This window comes from Numida meleagris, chromosome 19 (assembly GCF_002078875.1).
Source record: "Numida meleagris isolate 19003 breed g44 Domestic line chromosome 19, NumMel1.0, whole genome shotgun sequence".
Lineage (NCBI taxonomy): Eukaryota > Metazoa > Chordata > Aves > Galliformes > Numididae > Numida > Numida meleagris.
In genome coordinates, this window is record NC_034427.1 from 7,287,230 (window position 1) to 7,300,474 (window position 13,245).

Here is a 13,245-nt window from a genome sequence, read left to right on the forward strand (position 1 = left end):
TGCTAACTGTTCAAGTCTGATTGCTGCTACAAAAAAATGTTTTGGACTCGCTCTCCTAAAAAAAAAAACTCTTCATCACTGTGGTAATTCATTGACAGTTGTGTGTAAACATAAGTTTGAATAAAAGCCAAAACTGCCTTCCTCCAGGCACACCCTTCTAGGAAAGCCTTTGTCAATTGGTAGCACAGCTGCTTTGTGTTCTTCTCCTTGGCATCCCTGGCCAGCAAGGAGAAGCAGCAGACCTGAGTGTCCAGCAAGGACTCAGTGGGCTGAGCCGGCTGTCATCAATGGGTGAGCAGTGGGGTTTCGCTGTCTCTGTCCAGCGAAGCGTCTAAGCATCCACCTTAATTTCATTATGGAAATGGGGATAAATTGAATGTGTTCACATTTAAGGATATGCTTAGGTGCACTCCAGTACTGGGGGATAAGAGAAGAACAGCCTCTTCTCAAGAGCCTCTTGAAATAACCAAAGGATAACTTGAAAGGACGAACTCTCATGCTCGTGCTGAGGAGAAGTACCAGAATGAATTACTTCGCTTTGTGCTAAGTAGCAGCGGTGCTTGTGATCTCTTAAATCTCTTGTGATCTTTTTTTACTTGCAAACATTATGAAGAGAAGGAATATTGTTACAGTTAATTCATTATGATTATTTTAATTCATGTATCTTTTGAACTTCATGGCTTTAGAAAAATAAAATGAAATTAAAATGCTTCACAGGCTTGTTAAGGTGTAGATTTGCTCCTGCTTCCTTCTGTGATGAAGTACAGTTATAACAGGCTGTTCTGGAAGTAGCAGAAATGGGTTTTGGAGCAGACTTTAAAAAGTTGCCCATAAAATTACTCATTAGAAGTTCTATCGGGGTAGAGGAGGTTTTCCAGCCCAGATATTTCATGCATTTTTTTCCCGGTGAGGTAGTTCTAGAATGAGAGAGCTAGCATCGAGCTGCGGTATGGTTTTCTTTTTTTTTTTACTTTATAATATGTGCCAACATCCACCTCCTTTTCTCCTGTCCTGTAGGTATCCGAACAGGTAAGAGACAGAAGAGTACGTAATATTCTATAATTTAATAACCATACTCTTGAGAAGTACTTGTAGTTCTGAAGGCATTGTGTAGGGCTTCTTCCAATTATGAGAATGACATTAAGTTGAAGATAGAAGTGTCTTTTTGTAAACACTAGAATGTAGTGAACAACAGTAATTTAGATGTTTCTTAAACAATCCTACCGAAGAAGCGGTGCAAGATTAGATCTTACAAAGGGAATGTGAAAAGGTCAAGTTGATGTGGGGAGCTTTACAAGGAAACAGCCTCATCAGAACTTTTCATGTTGGGATAAGATGTTCAAGCCTTAAAATGAGAAAGAAAAGCACATCAAGAGCTGTGCTTAGTGGGTGATGTCATTCTCTGTTCATTGGAGGCTCTCATAATATTCAGAGCCTGGCAACGTCTAGAAAGGTATCACAGATGTTTGAAACCTGCGTGTTTGAAACCATAAAAGATTCTACCAAAGGCAGAAGGATTTCTTACATATCTCTAATGTGATTTCTTACAATGTGGTATGTGATTGTCCTGGAGAATGGAAGAAGAGCATCATTTGAAAACCTGAATGCAGCACACAGCACAGGCGGTACCTCTGATCACCAGCGTGATGCGGTGACATGGAATAAGCTTCAGTGCGGCTCTGCCTCTCCACACCAGCCAGATCTCCTCCCACCAGAGCCTTTGCATTTCACAGCTGTTCAGTCATGAACACGAGTGTTTGTTGCCTGCAGGCCTCCGTATTCTGCTAATGCAGAAGCAAAGCTTATGAAGTGCTGTGGTGACATTTACCAGACTTCAACTTAAAATAGTGACGATTTACCAAAGTTTTGGGCAAATGAAAGGTGTCGGTGAGTTCAGGTGATTTCTGAATTTTACTTAAATTGTACTGGGAAAACAACGTGTTCTGTTGCAAATGGGGTCACCTGGTGAGCGGCCACACAAAAAGCCACACTGGCTCATGATGTGAGCATAACCTTGTTGGAGGCTGGCTGTGTCTGTGAAGCCCTTGTCTGTATCACCAACCTCACTAGGTTTTCTGATCAAAGATCTTTAAACAGCATTTGTTGTACTGAATAAGAGTCTTCTGTGGCAACCTTATGGGCTTTGCCACAAGCTGGTGAATGTCTTTGTTTCTCTGGGGTCCAGGCTCATCGTTTCATTAGCTGCCCAGTAAAGGCCCTGCAGAAAAGAGGTCTATTCCTACCTGATTTACAAGTGTGAGTGTTGTGGTCTCTGTGTTTGAAAATTTCCTGGTTTCACCTGGTATTCTTCCTCAGCTTGTTCTGCCCTTTGTAGCCCTCCAATGCTTAAGAATGTTTTGGTTCCTCAGTCGCTCTAATTGCACTTTATTACTTATGTTGGATAAAATGTTCCAGAACCTGCAAAGCCAGCCAGGTACTTCACAACCCTTCATTTGCATGCATGCATCATCTTTCAGAAACCAAGGAACAGTGCACATCTGAGCAGGTGCTCAGCTTTGACACAGACTCCTTGGGAGAGCGGGCGTCTGGCGTGCCCAATGCATGGGTGTGCACTTTACAGGGCTCTCATCCTCTGGGGGCCATAACTCTGTTAGGTTTTAGTCAAACTTTTCCTTCCCTGTCAGCTGATGTATTCTGGAAGCTCATGCACTTGCCAAATCTGACAATTTTTCTTACTAATTGACTCTAATGTGAACTGCTCTATGCAGCCCCACTGCTAACTGATTAAACAGCAAAAAAAAAAAAAAAAAAAAGTAATGAATTCTTGCTTAACTAGCTGATTTAATTAAAATGTTTTATACTGTAATTGTATGGTTTCTATAAATGGAGAGGTAATTTTGTTTAATGAGTTCCTAACCAAACATAACATTCCTGACTGTATGCAACCAGATTTGAGAAAGGTCACAAATGCTGAGATTCCACTGTTTGCTTTTGTAAGTCATGATGATCAAACAGCTTGATCTGGCACTTGAAATATCCTATCAGGATTGGTTCCCTCTACCCCTGTTTATACCAGACATTATTAGTATAGTTTTAGGAGCAGAGGGGGTTCTCCTCTGTATCTGAACACTGTTCATTATCTTTAAAGTGGAAGTCTACTGCCAAAATCACGTCTCATTGTCAATTAGTGGCTTCTCTGCAAACACATTAATTTAATGCCCCTGCTGAAGTATTGCGCGCATTGGAACATCTTGCTGCTAAAGCACTAGTTTTCAGAACGCTTTGACACAAATCATTCATGAATAGCAATTTATGCCTTGATGGCAGTGGGACTTGATATGAAGCTCTCTTTGATTAAATTTACCACAGTGTTTACAACTATTAGTAAATAGAGCTAATAGAGAGAGTCATAACAGAATTCCAGAGGTGGAGGAAAACAGATTATGGACCCCTACCTGCATAGTTCCTAAGGAATACCTTCACAGAGACCGACTGCAATAAAAGAAAGGCTAAAATAAGATGTCTCCTCTTCTTAAAACTATATTTTTCTGCCTTCCACTTTGGCGAATTCAGCAATGACCTAAATACAAAAGAATCAATTACCCTAAAATAAATAAATTTGCCTTTTGTTCTGCAACCCTTTCATTATACTGCGTGAAAACACAAAATGAAATATTTCTTTCTGCTAAAAGATCAAAAACTGGGAAAACGGTGTATTTTGGGGAAAAAAGGACTTATCGTCCTCCACTGCCATCCCTAATGTCAGCAAAATGTTGTCTCCTTAGAACAGAATTCATGCAAATGTTTATTTAGCAGTGCTCTTGTGTTCCCTTTGTTAAAGAACTAAGCTATATTTTCATTGTCTTATTTTCTGTTTGGTAAATACCGTTTTCTCCTGTCCTTTTCCCAGCTGCCATGGAAACAAGTGAAAATGCTTCAGATTATATATTTTAAATTGATTTTTTGTGGTAGAAATTAGGAGAAGTTTTCAAAATGTGTATTGATAAGGGAGATGAAGGTGAATACGTTTGAACAATGGACTAAAGATGTCTTTGTATCCACTTGGATTGATAAAAGTGAATTAAAACCAAGTTGCCTCGGTTAAAGACTGGAAGTGATGCTTGAAACAAAGCAAGCCAAGCATTATTTCTTTCCTGAAAAATGTCTAGTGCAAAGTGCTAAACTTTCTCTAATAATAAGACTAGCGTATAAATAAAACAAGTTAAATCATAAGTAACATTGATATTTGGGAAAGAGAAGCTTTATTACCTCACCTTCTATTACAGTTAGCTTTTATTTCAGATGCAAGAATAATATATGTTAGTGCTGAATCCAGAGCATTCATCCATTTTGCGGGTTGAGCCCTATAAAATTAATAATCTCTAACAAACGCACCCAAAGACACACTGTTATTTATATGCAGAGAATGGTGGCTTATTTACCCAAACATTAGAGCGATCCAAAATGTTCAGCTAAGCAGGAACACAAAATATGATATTATATTATGTAAATGGGTTTGTGATACGCTCTGCTGGATAATAACTTCCAGATGTCTCTGTAGCCAGAGGCTGACGGATATCAGAGGCAGGTTGGCTGGGAGGGGAGACGTGCCAGCTGGCGGGACTGGCTACTGCTAAGTGTAGCGGAAGGTGGAAGCTGGTATTTCTTCACACTCACTGGTTTTATTTCTGGGCTAGTGGAAAGCCAGCGTCTTGCAGCCTTCTTTCCACTAGCAGAGGTAGCAGGGTTTGGGGGTTGTAGGGAACCCACATGTCCTCTTCTTTCTGTGAATTCTTTTTTTATCTTTTTTGTGAGGAGGCGTTGAGATTGAGTCTCCCCAGAATCAGATGTCTTACGCCGTGGACTGAAGGGGCAGAGGCTTACAGCCAGCCAGCAGCTAGATGGCCATTCTGCCTTACCATTTATTGCCAGTGCTGAATGCAGACCAGGAGTCTCCGTGAGCTCCCAGTGCTGGGGCACAATTGGAGTCAGCTGGGGCACTGTACAGCCTCAGCTGTTCTGAGAAAACTTTGCTAAATCCATTCCGCTTTCAAGCCCAGCAGTCCCTAGAGGTTTAGATACACATCCTCTTCTAAATGCAGCCGGTTGTATTTAACATCATTAAATGCAACACCAGACTGAAAGGGGATTGAAATTACTCCTGTAAGATGCCATTGAAGTCACTGGCATAGACTTCAGCGAAGCACTATGCCTTCTGTGGGGCGGCCTTGGAAAGATCTCTGCACAGTCCTTGCCGATAAAACCGTGCTGCCTGCAACCTCACGTTTCTTTCTGAGAGCTTGACCTGCTGTTTCAGTAAAAGGTTTTGAGTTTACCTCTGTATGTCGTGAGTTGGTTTGAACTGATAGCCTTCCTAAAAAACAGGTGAGTGGCAAAGAGCATACTGGCACCCTGCCCTGCTGTTAGTCCATTCGTGACTTCCTGATCAAACACAGAGAGTGTGGGCTCTGAGCGGCCCTTTCCCTGTCCAACAACTGCTCACAATAAATATTGTGGATGCGCTTTTCACAGAAAGAAGTATTTCATTAGCAGAAAATGGAATGGCTTAATCAAGATTTACCTGCATTTCTGCTGTGCATTTGTGTATATGGGCAACAAGCCCATCGGAAGCCAAGCAAAGAGATGATCCCAAGTTTGCAGAATGAAGGCTTCAAATAAAACAGCTAGCAATGCATGCTTTGCATTGCTTCGTTAGCAAGCTTTAAAATATTTTGCCTTAATATGAATACTACGGCACTAAATCATACTGAATCCAAATGCTAAGTTTATATCTCAGCATGGTCTTTTCTTCTGTTATTTTTCTTCATCCCACACTTTGTAATCACTTTTTCTCCTTGAATTTGAAGACACTCAAATGGCTTAGCTGCACTTCTCTAGCCTAAACTAACAGACAGACAGAATTACTAAATTATCTATTTTATAATACAGAATCATATCCTTGTTTAATTGTCTTTGTATTGCCAGAGACCATGTTCACGTCTTCCATGGTTGGTGTTTGATCATGTTGTAACAAACCCTAGATGTCACCGTGTGATTTTCAGAACAGGAAGTAGATGTGATTTGCCATTTGGCACGTGTTCCCTCTTCTACTGCAGAATGGGCTGTAGTGCTGCAGCTTGGATTTCGTACCTTGTGTAGCCTTGATAATGAGATATCTCTAAGGTGATGTAAAACAAAATCTGTTGTTCTAAACATATTAGGTAGGTCTAACTGTGTTGGTATGTAGACAGCATTTGAAAATATTTGGGCCAGGGCCCAGGAATCGTGGTCAACAACGGAGTCTTCCTGGCCTGTGTCTGAAGGAGGTGGTGTGACTCTTCAGCTGATCAGAGCACGTGACATTTGAATCTGCTTGATTCTGCTTTTCTTTGCTTTTGGTTTTTTTTCTGCCTAAAACCAAAGTTAAATGCTGGAGAGCAGACAAATCATTCAGTGCTGTCTGGACAGATGATTTCCTGACATGCAAGGACACAACTTCTAATCTCAAGTCTAGTGAATTTGATGTTGAGATAGCATGGGCTACAGCTCATCTGGAAAATCAAGAGCTGCAGATGTTGTCTTCCCTGGGCTCATGCATGGACCTGAGATGTGGGAGGTGCTGCACAGTAGGTTCTGCTGGAGGCATTTTGTGAATACTGTCAGGGATGTTTGTTGATGCAGAGAGGATGGTTTCATGCTTAGAAAAATCCACTTGTGCAAGCACATCCTCTAAGTGTTGTGTCAGTGCGCAGCTTCAGCTCCTTTCCATGCTCTGAGAGGTGGACTGCACTGTGCTGCAGCAGGACCTGCAGCCAGACACAAACAGAGCATGGCTTCAGTGTTGCTGCTGAGCACAGCACACTGGGGGCAGATCCCAGCACAGAACACAGCCCTTCCGAGCACAAAGTGCATTGGAGGATCTCATAATTCCTGAAACCCGGTAATTAAGGCACTAGGTGGAGACTTGGGGGTTTGTGGACTTCTTATTTTGCTGGAACGCCTCTTGTCGTTACTCCACATGTAACTGAGTGAAAGCACCTCACAAAGGCAGTGGGAGGAAACTACCATAAAGCAGTAGCTCTAGAGGTGCTCGATTGATTGTGATAAGAACTGTGGACAGATTGTGTTCTGATGACACTACAAAAGGTAGAGGAGCATTTTATCTTTCGAAGATCTCTGCCTGAGAATCTGGAAAGCATATGGCCAGTGAGGCCATGAGAGAGGCAGCAGTTGTTATCTCAGTGAAAAACTGGTATTCAGCAGAAACAGAATTTGAAGCTGTACTTTATAATTAATTTAACTTGGTGTCACATTCTGCTTTTGAGTTGAACGTTAGGTACTCACAAACTGAGAAGTACAGGAGAGTTCTGTGGGGCTCGTGGTTAGTTGTTGCTGTTATTCCAGAGATGCTCTTGGATGTTTTAGTTGGAGATCTAAATAGTTCTGGCATTTGTACTCACCAGACTTTGTTACTGCATTTGTCTCACAGCTTTTAAACAGCAGAAAACATGTACAACGTATTTAAAAAACACCAGAGAAATTAAGGTCATGAGAATGCATCGTCAACAAATGAAGATAAAAAAGAGCTGTTGTTTTAAAAAAAAAATGTTGTTGCAAGGCGCTTTTGAAATTCTACATACCAAATTCAGAGTCATGTCGATGATTTATTCTAATGTAGGAAAACATCATCAAGAGTGACAAGCAAGCTAGTCACTGTCTAGTCACCTGCCAGCAAATATTTCATAAAGACTAAAAAGGCTGGTACTGCTTTGCTGAGCTGACACTAATTATTTCAGTATACACGGAGCTTTGGGATTCATGTTAATTCTCAAGTCTGTCTTTAGTTCAGACTCATTCCACTGTGTAAACTCAGCAGTGCACAAATTATTTGACCATCCTTTCATAATCTGTCCCCATGCTCACTTGCCAATTATATAAACTGATCCAAATACCTGCTCTCCAAGGATCCCCATTTGGGAATCACAAACCAATTTAAAAGGAGGAGGATATCCACTTTTCTGTAGCTCATGTCTGGTAGTCCTATTTCACACTGACATTCATTTCTGGGTATCTTCTTGAGATAACATCAACATTCAGAAAAGATACCTTTCTGGTGATAAAGCCCTTTTTAGGTGAAAACTATTGGATACAGCATACTGCATCCCATAGGAGGGATGAGTTCAACGGTCCCTATCAAATCCTGAATATTCTGAAAAAGTCTCCCACTGCCAGAGCGTGTTGCTCCTTCTTTGTTCATTACACATTTAAGTGAGTATTTTTAGAACAACATCTAAATATTGAACAGTAGTGCAGTGATCTTATAGCAGCCTAGGGACAATGCTTAGAGAAGGCGTACAGAACAGTGCTGGAGCAAACATAAAAAAACAGTCACCTTGGTGGAATGAATTAGCATGAGAGAGAGTTTGAGAAACATGGCCACGTATGTGACTGAAAAAGACTACATTTGTCTGCTCTGTGAAAACTCAGCTCTGCTCAAACTGGCTCATTTCTAAGGCCTGCAGTAAAGATAGCTGCATTTGTGCACAAACGCCTCCAATAGCTGCAGCCAGCGGCTGTTTGCGCTCTGCAGGTACCAGCAATCAGGGCCACCGCCCAGCTGTGAGAATGGCCTCCTCGCTGCGATGTCCAGCTCGCAGCATCCAGAAGGGCCACACAGCTTCACAGCCACCACTGAGCTGTAGATGTGGTTAGTTTTCAGGTGGCTGCCCGCTTCGTTGCGCTTCCAGGTCGAGAACTGGAATGTGCTACTAGGTGGACTTACATCAAACTACAATTTCAAAGCAGTGATTCTTGCTGAAGTCAGTGCCTACAAATAACTGCTCGCAAATATGTGGGGGGTGTTTGAGTTTGTATGTTTCGAGTAAAAGTAAAACTTAACGTAGCTTAAAATTGCAAGGACCTCAAAAAAACTTTGCTGTTTTTTCTGAGGGCTCTATGGTGTTCTTGGGTTTGGGGTGTAAGGATTGGTAGGAGGGTTTCTGCTTCTTGAAGAGTTCCCAGTCAAGAACCTTTCCAAGGCATAAGGGATGAGGAAGGAGGGAAACAGTGACAGAAGCCAAGTTGGGTCAGTCACACTAATTTATGGGCATGTGAGAAAGTGGGAATGTTTATTCCAGCAGGGTTATGGGATGGAGGCCTTCTAAGCTGGGAATCAGTGACAAGAAACAAACCTCCCTTAGGTCAGGGTGACCAGCACCAAAGTTTGCCATGGGCAGAATCAATAGTTTAAAAAAAAAATCATTAAGAATGACTCACAAGCACCTCAAATCATGACAACTGTTTGACTGAGATACTTCCCGGGCTACATGGAGAGATATGTATTTGAGATTTGTATTCAAAGCCCAGCTCCGGTAGAAAGGTCACTCCTCATGCAGTACTAAGTTGAACTCATTCACCTTTGCAGCCAAGGAGCTACTCTCCCTCTGGTCCCGATGTGTTTGGTTTGGCCATTTTGCAGATGCACCTGCAGAACCACGGGCCGCAGGTTGCTGTAACCCTGCTAACACCAATGAGCAGGGTAACTTCGTACTATAAACCCGAACCCATAACATAATAAAGGAATTTTCTTCTTTTTTTTCCTATGTTCTGGTAGGTTGCATTTATTAGAAATTTGCAGGAACTTCTTTACCCCAATGTGCCGCTAAAGCTCCCTGCAGCTGGTGTAATGAAGACGATATATTCTGGGAGGCATCTTGATTTGAGACTGACAGCTCCATATATCTGTGAAAATGAAGTGGCAGCTGAGTTGACAGTAAAGCATATTGTGTCTTTGTGATGCAGGAATATATCATGTTAATAACAATAATTTTCACAGTTCCATGTGACCATTTGCAAGCAGGGAAGCACTGCTGTTGGGAGAGGTCCTAAGAAACGAAGCAGAAGCTAACTGGGTTTGCTTTCTTGCTTCCAAAACAGCCAAAGGGAAGGAAGAGCGGACCCGTGGACCTGGCACAGCAGCAGAGTGACACCCTGCTCCCCTGGCGCCAGCACCAGAGCGCGAAAGGCCTCCGGAGGCAGAAGCGAGACTGGGTCATCCCCCCCATCAACGTGCCGGAAAATTCAAGGGGCCCCTTTCCGCAGCAGCTGGTTCGGGTAAGTTGAAAGAAGTAGAGATAGCAATCATGGTAATCTTGCAGTGGGTCGAGGGAAGTCATAGGTGCAGGCCAAGTTCGTAGCTCAGGAAGGCTGGCTTGACGCACAAGATCTCTGCTCTTCCTCGTGCAGGAGAAGTTCCCTTTAACACTCTGCTGAAGCACTGGTTTTCTGAAGCAAATTGTCCCCATTTCCCTCCCCTGGCTGAACAGCAGCCTAATCACCTCCTTCCAGCCAGTCCCCCGGGAGACGCCGGCGTTGCAGCCAAGATGGCACTTTGCCCACGCTGTCATCCAGCAAACGGCTGCAGGTGTAAAGCTGGGCTTGGTGACACCCAGCGCCGCAGGGTGCCACGTCCTTCCCCTCCCGCCCCGAGCCCAGCACAGATGCGTGGCAGGGCTGCAGGAGGCTGGCTGCCTGCCGCCGCAGATGGATCCTTCGTCCTCTGCGTGCTGCTGGCTTCTTTCTTTACAAGGACGATCGCTGAGATCAGGTTTGCCCATGTGGCTTTCTGTGATGGTTACTGGATGACAGAAAAAGGAAAAGAAGGGGAGAAGGGCTTTGGCAGACGTATTTGGTTGTATGTTGCTGCTGTTGATATGTGTTCGCCAAATACAATTGCACGTTGATATTCCTCTAGTTGTAGTTCTTGGAGTGGTAGAAAGATTGGATGTAAAAAAAAAAGAATTTCCTGGCAGAGTTTTTCAACAGTTCCCTTGGAAGAAAATTGTGACAACTGTAAAATTTCAGACCTCATTTTGAAGAACAGTGGTGTGCAATTGGCACCTCTTCTCAGGAAGTTCACCTCGTCATCTTGAAACAGTGCCTGGATTCAAATGAGTTGTTGTTGTCTGTTTCACGCAGATCAGCTCATAGTTTCCTGCACAGCCAACGTCTGGGAGGGCACAAGGAGCTGACTGAGTCCTTCAGAAGTTCAGGTGAACTTTGCAAGGACCCCTGTAGTGACTGAAGGGGCTTGTGCTCCATTCACTGAGTAATGGGCACTCTTGAGTTGTTGGTGTCGTTTCTTTGTATAATTAGGGAAATATGACAAGGAATGAAAAAGCATGAGGTGGCAAATGTTTCTGTGTCTGTCCTATAGAAAGGAATCTGCCAAGGAATCTCTGTGTTCAGCCGTGCTGAGTGTGAAGTGACCCATTAAAGTTTTGTCCTAACAAGCTGAAGAAATGTCTGAAGAGAGTTACTGAATGTGTCAAAAATACCTTTATAAATCAGATTAATAATTTAGATTAATTCCTGCATTCCTGTGAAAAATAAGAGGGCTCCTTGCAAAATGAACTTAAGCCCTGCCACACTCCCTGCTGATTTCTTTGTGGCTTTGACTAGACAGTGAAAGGACAACTTGGCACCACTGTACCATGGCAAATGTATTGGTTTATAAGGACTGAAATCTCTGCGGTACTGGGGATGAAACAGGAGACCTCAGGAATGCAGTACTCCAGTATTAATGAGAGTGACAAATGTTAAGTTTTATATAGGTACAGGAGAATTGGTATTCATCACTTAAACTATCAGTAACCTTGGAAAGATAACCTAGCTGCTGGAAATGCAGGGCTCCCAGTTTGTCACGGAAATACATTCCAATGTGGTTTTTAAGTACAGCTGCTAGTGGATATACTGAAAAATAAATAAAGAATGGGATAGGAAAGAGAAATTATTTAAAAAGTGCTGCTTTCCTTTGCTTCTGACATGCAGAAAGTATTGTAATGACAGGGAAGATCATAGCTTTGTACAAATGGTGCAACTTGATTAAGCGTGAGAACCCCTGATGTTTCAGGCTTGCTTTGAGTTTCTGCTCATCTGCAGCAACTGGCCCATTTGCTGGCCCCTGAACATGAAGGTTGGGTGATTCCTAGCAGGAGTTACAGCTTTCCCTGGTAAGCTTTACTCCTTAATTATCCAGAATAGAACAAATCGACATTTCCAAGACCAGTGCTATCTGGTTATTTCCATCCACATAATCTTCAGATTGCCCTGAAGCATTCTGCTGTCTCCTAGATCTAGGTAACAGTTTTGATCTGATTTCCCATGCTTTTGCTCACTGGGCACTGAATATTTTTTTGTCCATCTGCTCACAAACTGGAGCTCGAAGCGCACATGTGAAGTTACAGCACAGATTTGTGTGGAAAGAAGTCTGTCACAGTTTTCTCCGCTAGTTTATATAAAAGTGTTCAAACCTAATGCTAGTTCCTGGACGCTGGGCTTTGTGTGCTCTGGAGGGCCCTGCTTGTATTTACATTTTACAGGTATAGCTAACAGAACTCATCCTTCCATTATCATGTCTGTGGTTCTGGTTACATGGAAGGAGAAGAAGATGGCATGAAATGTAAACACGAAAGCCCTGCCAGAAGCGCCTTTTCATTGTACCACCCGGTGGTTGCATTTTTGTAGGTCACACTAATTTGGAATGCATAGGCAAATCTTTCGGGTTTCCTCCTACTCTCGCTTCCTATTGTGAAGGTAAAAATTCCATTTTGTGGAAGTTGATTAGTTACTTGTCAGTATTTTTAGCAAGGCTGTGCATGAATGAAGTTTAAATCATAGCAAAGGTGAATGCAGCTTGATGGGAGCTCCACACCTCGGAGTGCAGCCCTATCTGGTTCAGCTGGGATCAGACGTAATTCTGTGCTCATTAAAGCATTTCATTATGATAAAATACATTAAATGAAAATCGTTTTAAAAAACGGAAAGAAAAAATAAGTCGCAACATTATCTCTGCCAAAAAATCCTCTGTTAATTACAGGGTATTTTTTTTCTTTCAAAGGAACATCCGTGTCTGCTCATATGCATCAACCACACTAACTAGGAAATGTGTTTAAGAAAAATAGTATATATAAAAAAAGGAATTTCTGAGTTTCAAATGCTGAAAAAATTCTATTTGTAGATACCAATAATGGATCAATTCATCAGAGGGTATAAATAAATATCTTATGTGCATAAGGTAAAAATAATTTTCTATTAGTGGTAGCAATGTTTTGCAAATTCTGGTTTTGTCCTCAAGCTGAAAAAAAGCTGAAAAAATTTTATTGATATTTGCATATTTATTCTGCAAACATTTATGAAGATCATGGGTTTAATTTCCTCGTACCTAACTTCCACCTTTGTATTAGGAATAACATTTTACATGTTGTGAAATATTTTACTGTAGTG

The 13,245-nt window shown here is 42.1% G+C and overlaps 1 protein-coding gene across 4 annotated transcripts in view; it reads left to right on the forward strand.

Annotated features, from left to right (window-relative positions):
• Positions 1-13,245, forward strand: part of CDH4 (cadherin 4) — a 415,068-nt gene that overhangs the window by 259,034 nt on the left and 142,789 nt on the right. For all 4 annotated transcript variants that reach the window (XM_021416332.1, XM_021416335.1, XM_021416333.1 and 1 more), the window contains one exon: positions 9,898-10,074. In XM_021416332.1, the coding sequence (XP_021272007.1) occupies positions 9,898-10,074 (177 nt within the window). The remainder of the gene's footprint in view (positions 1-9,897; positions 10,075-13,245) is intronic.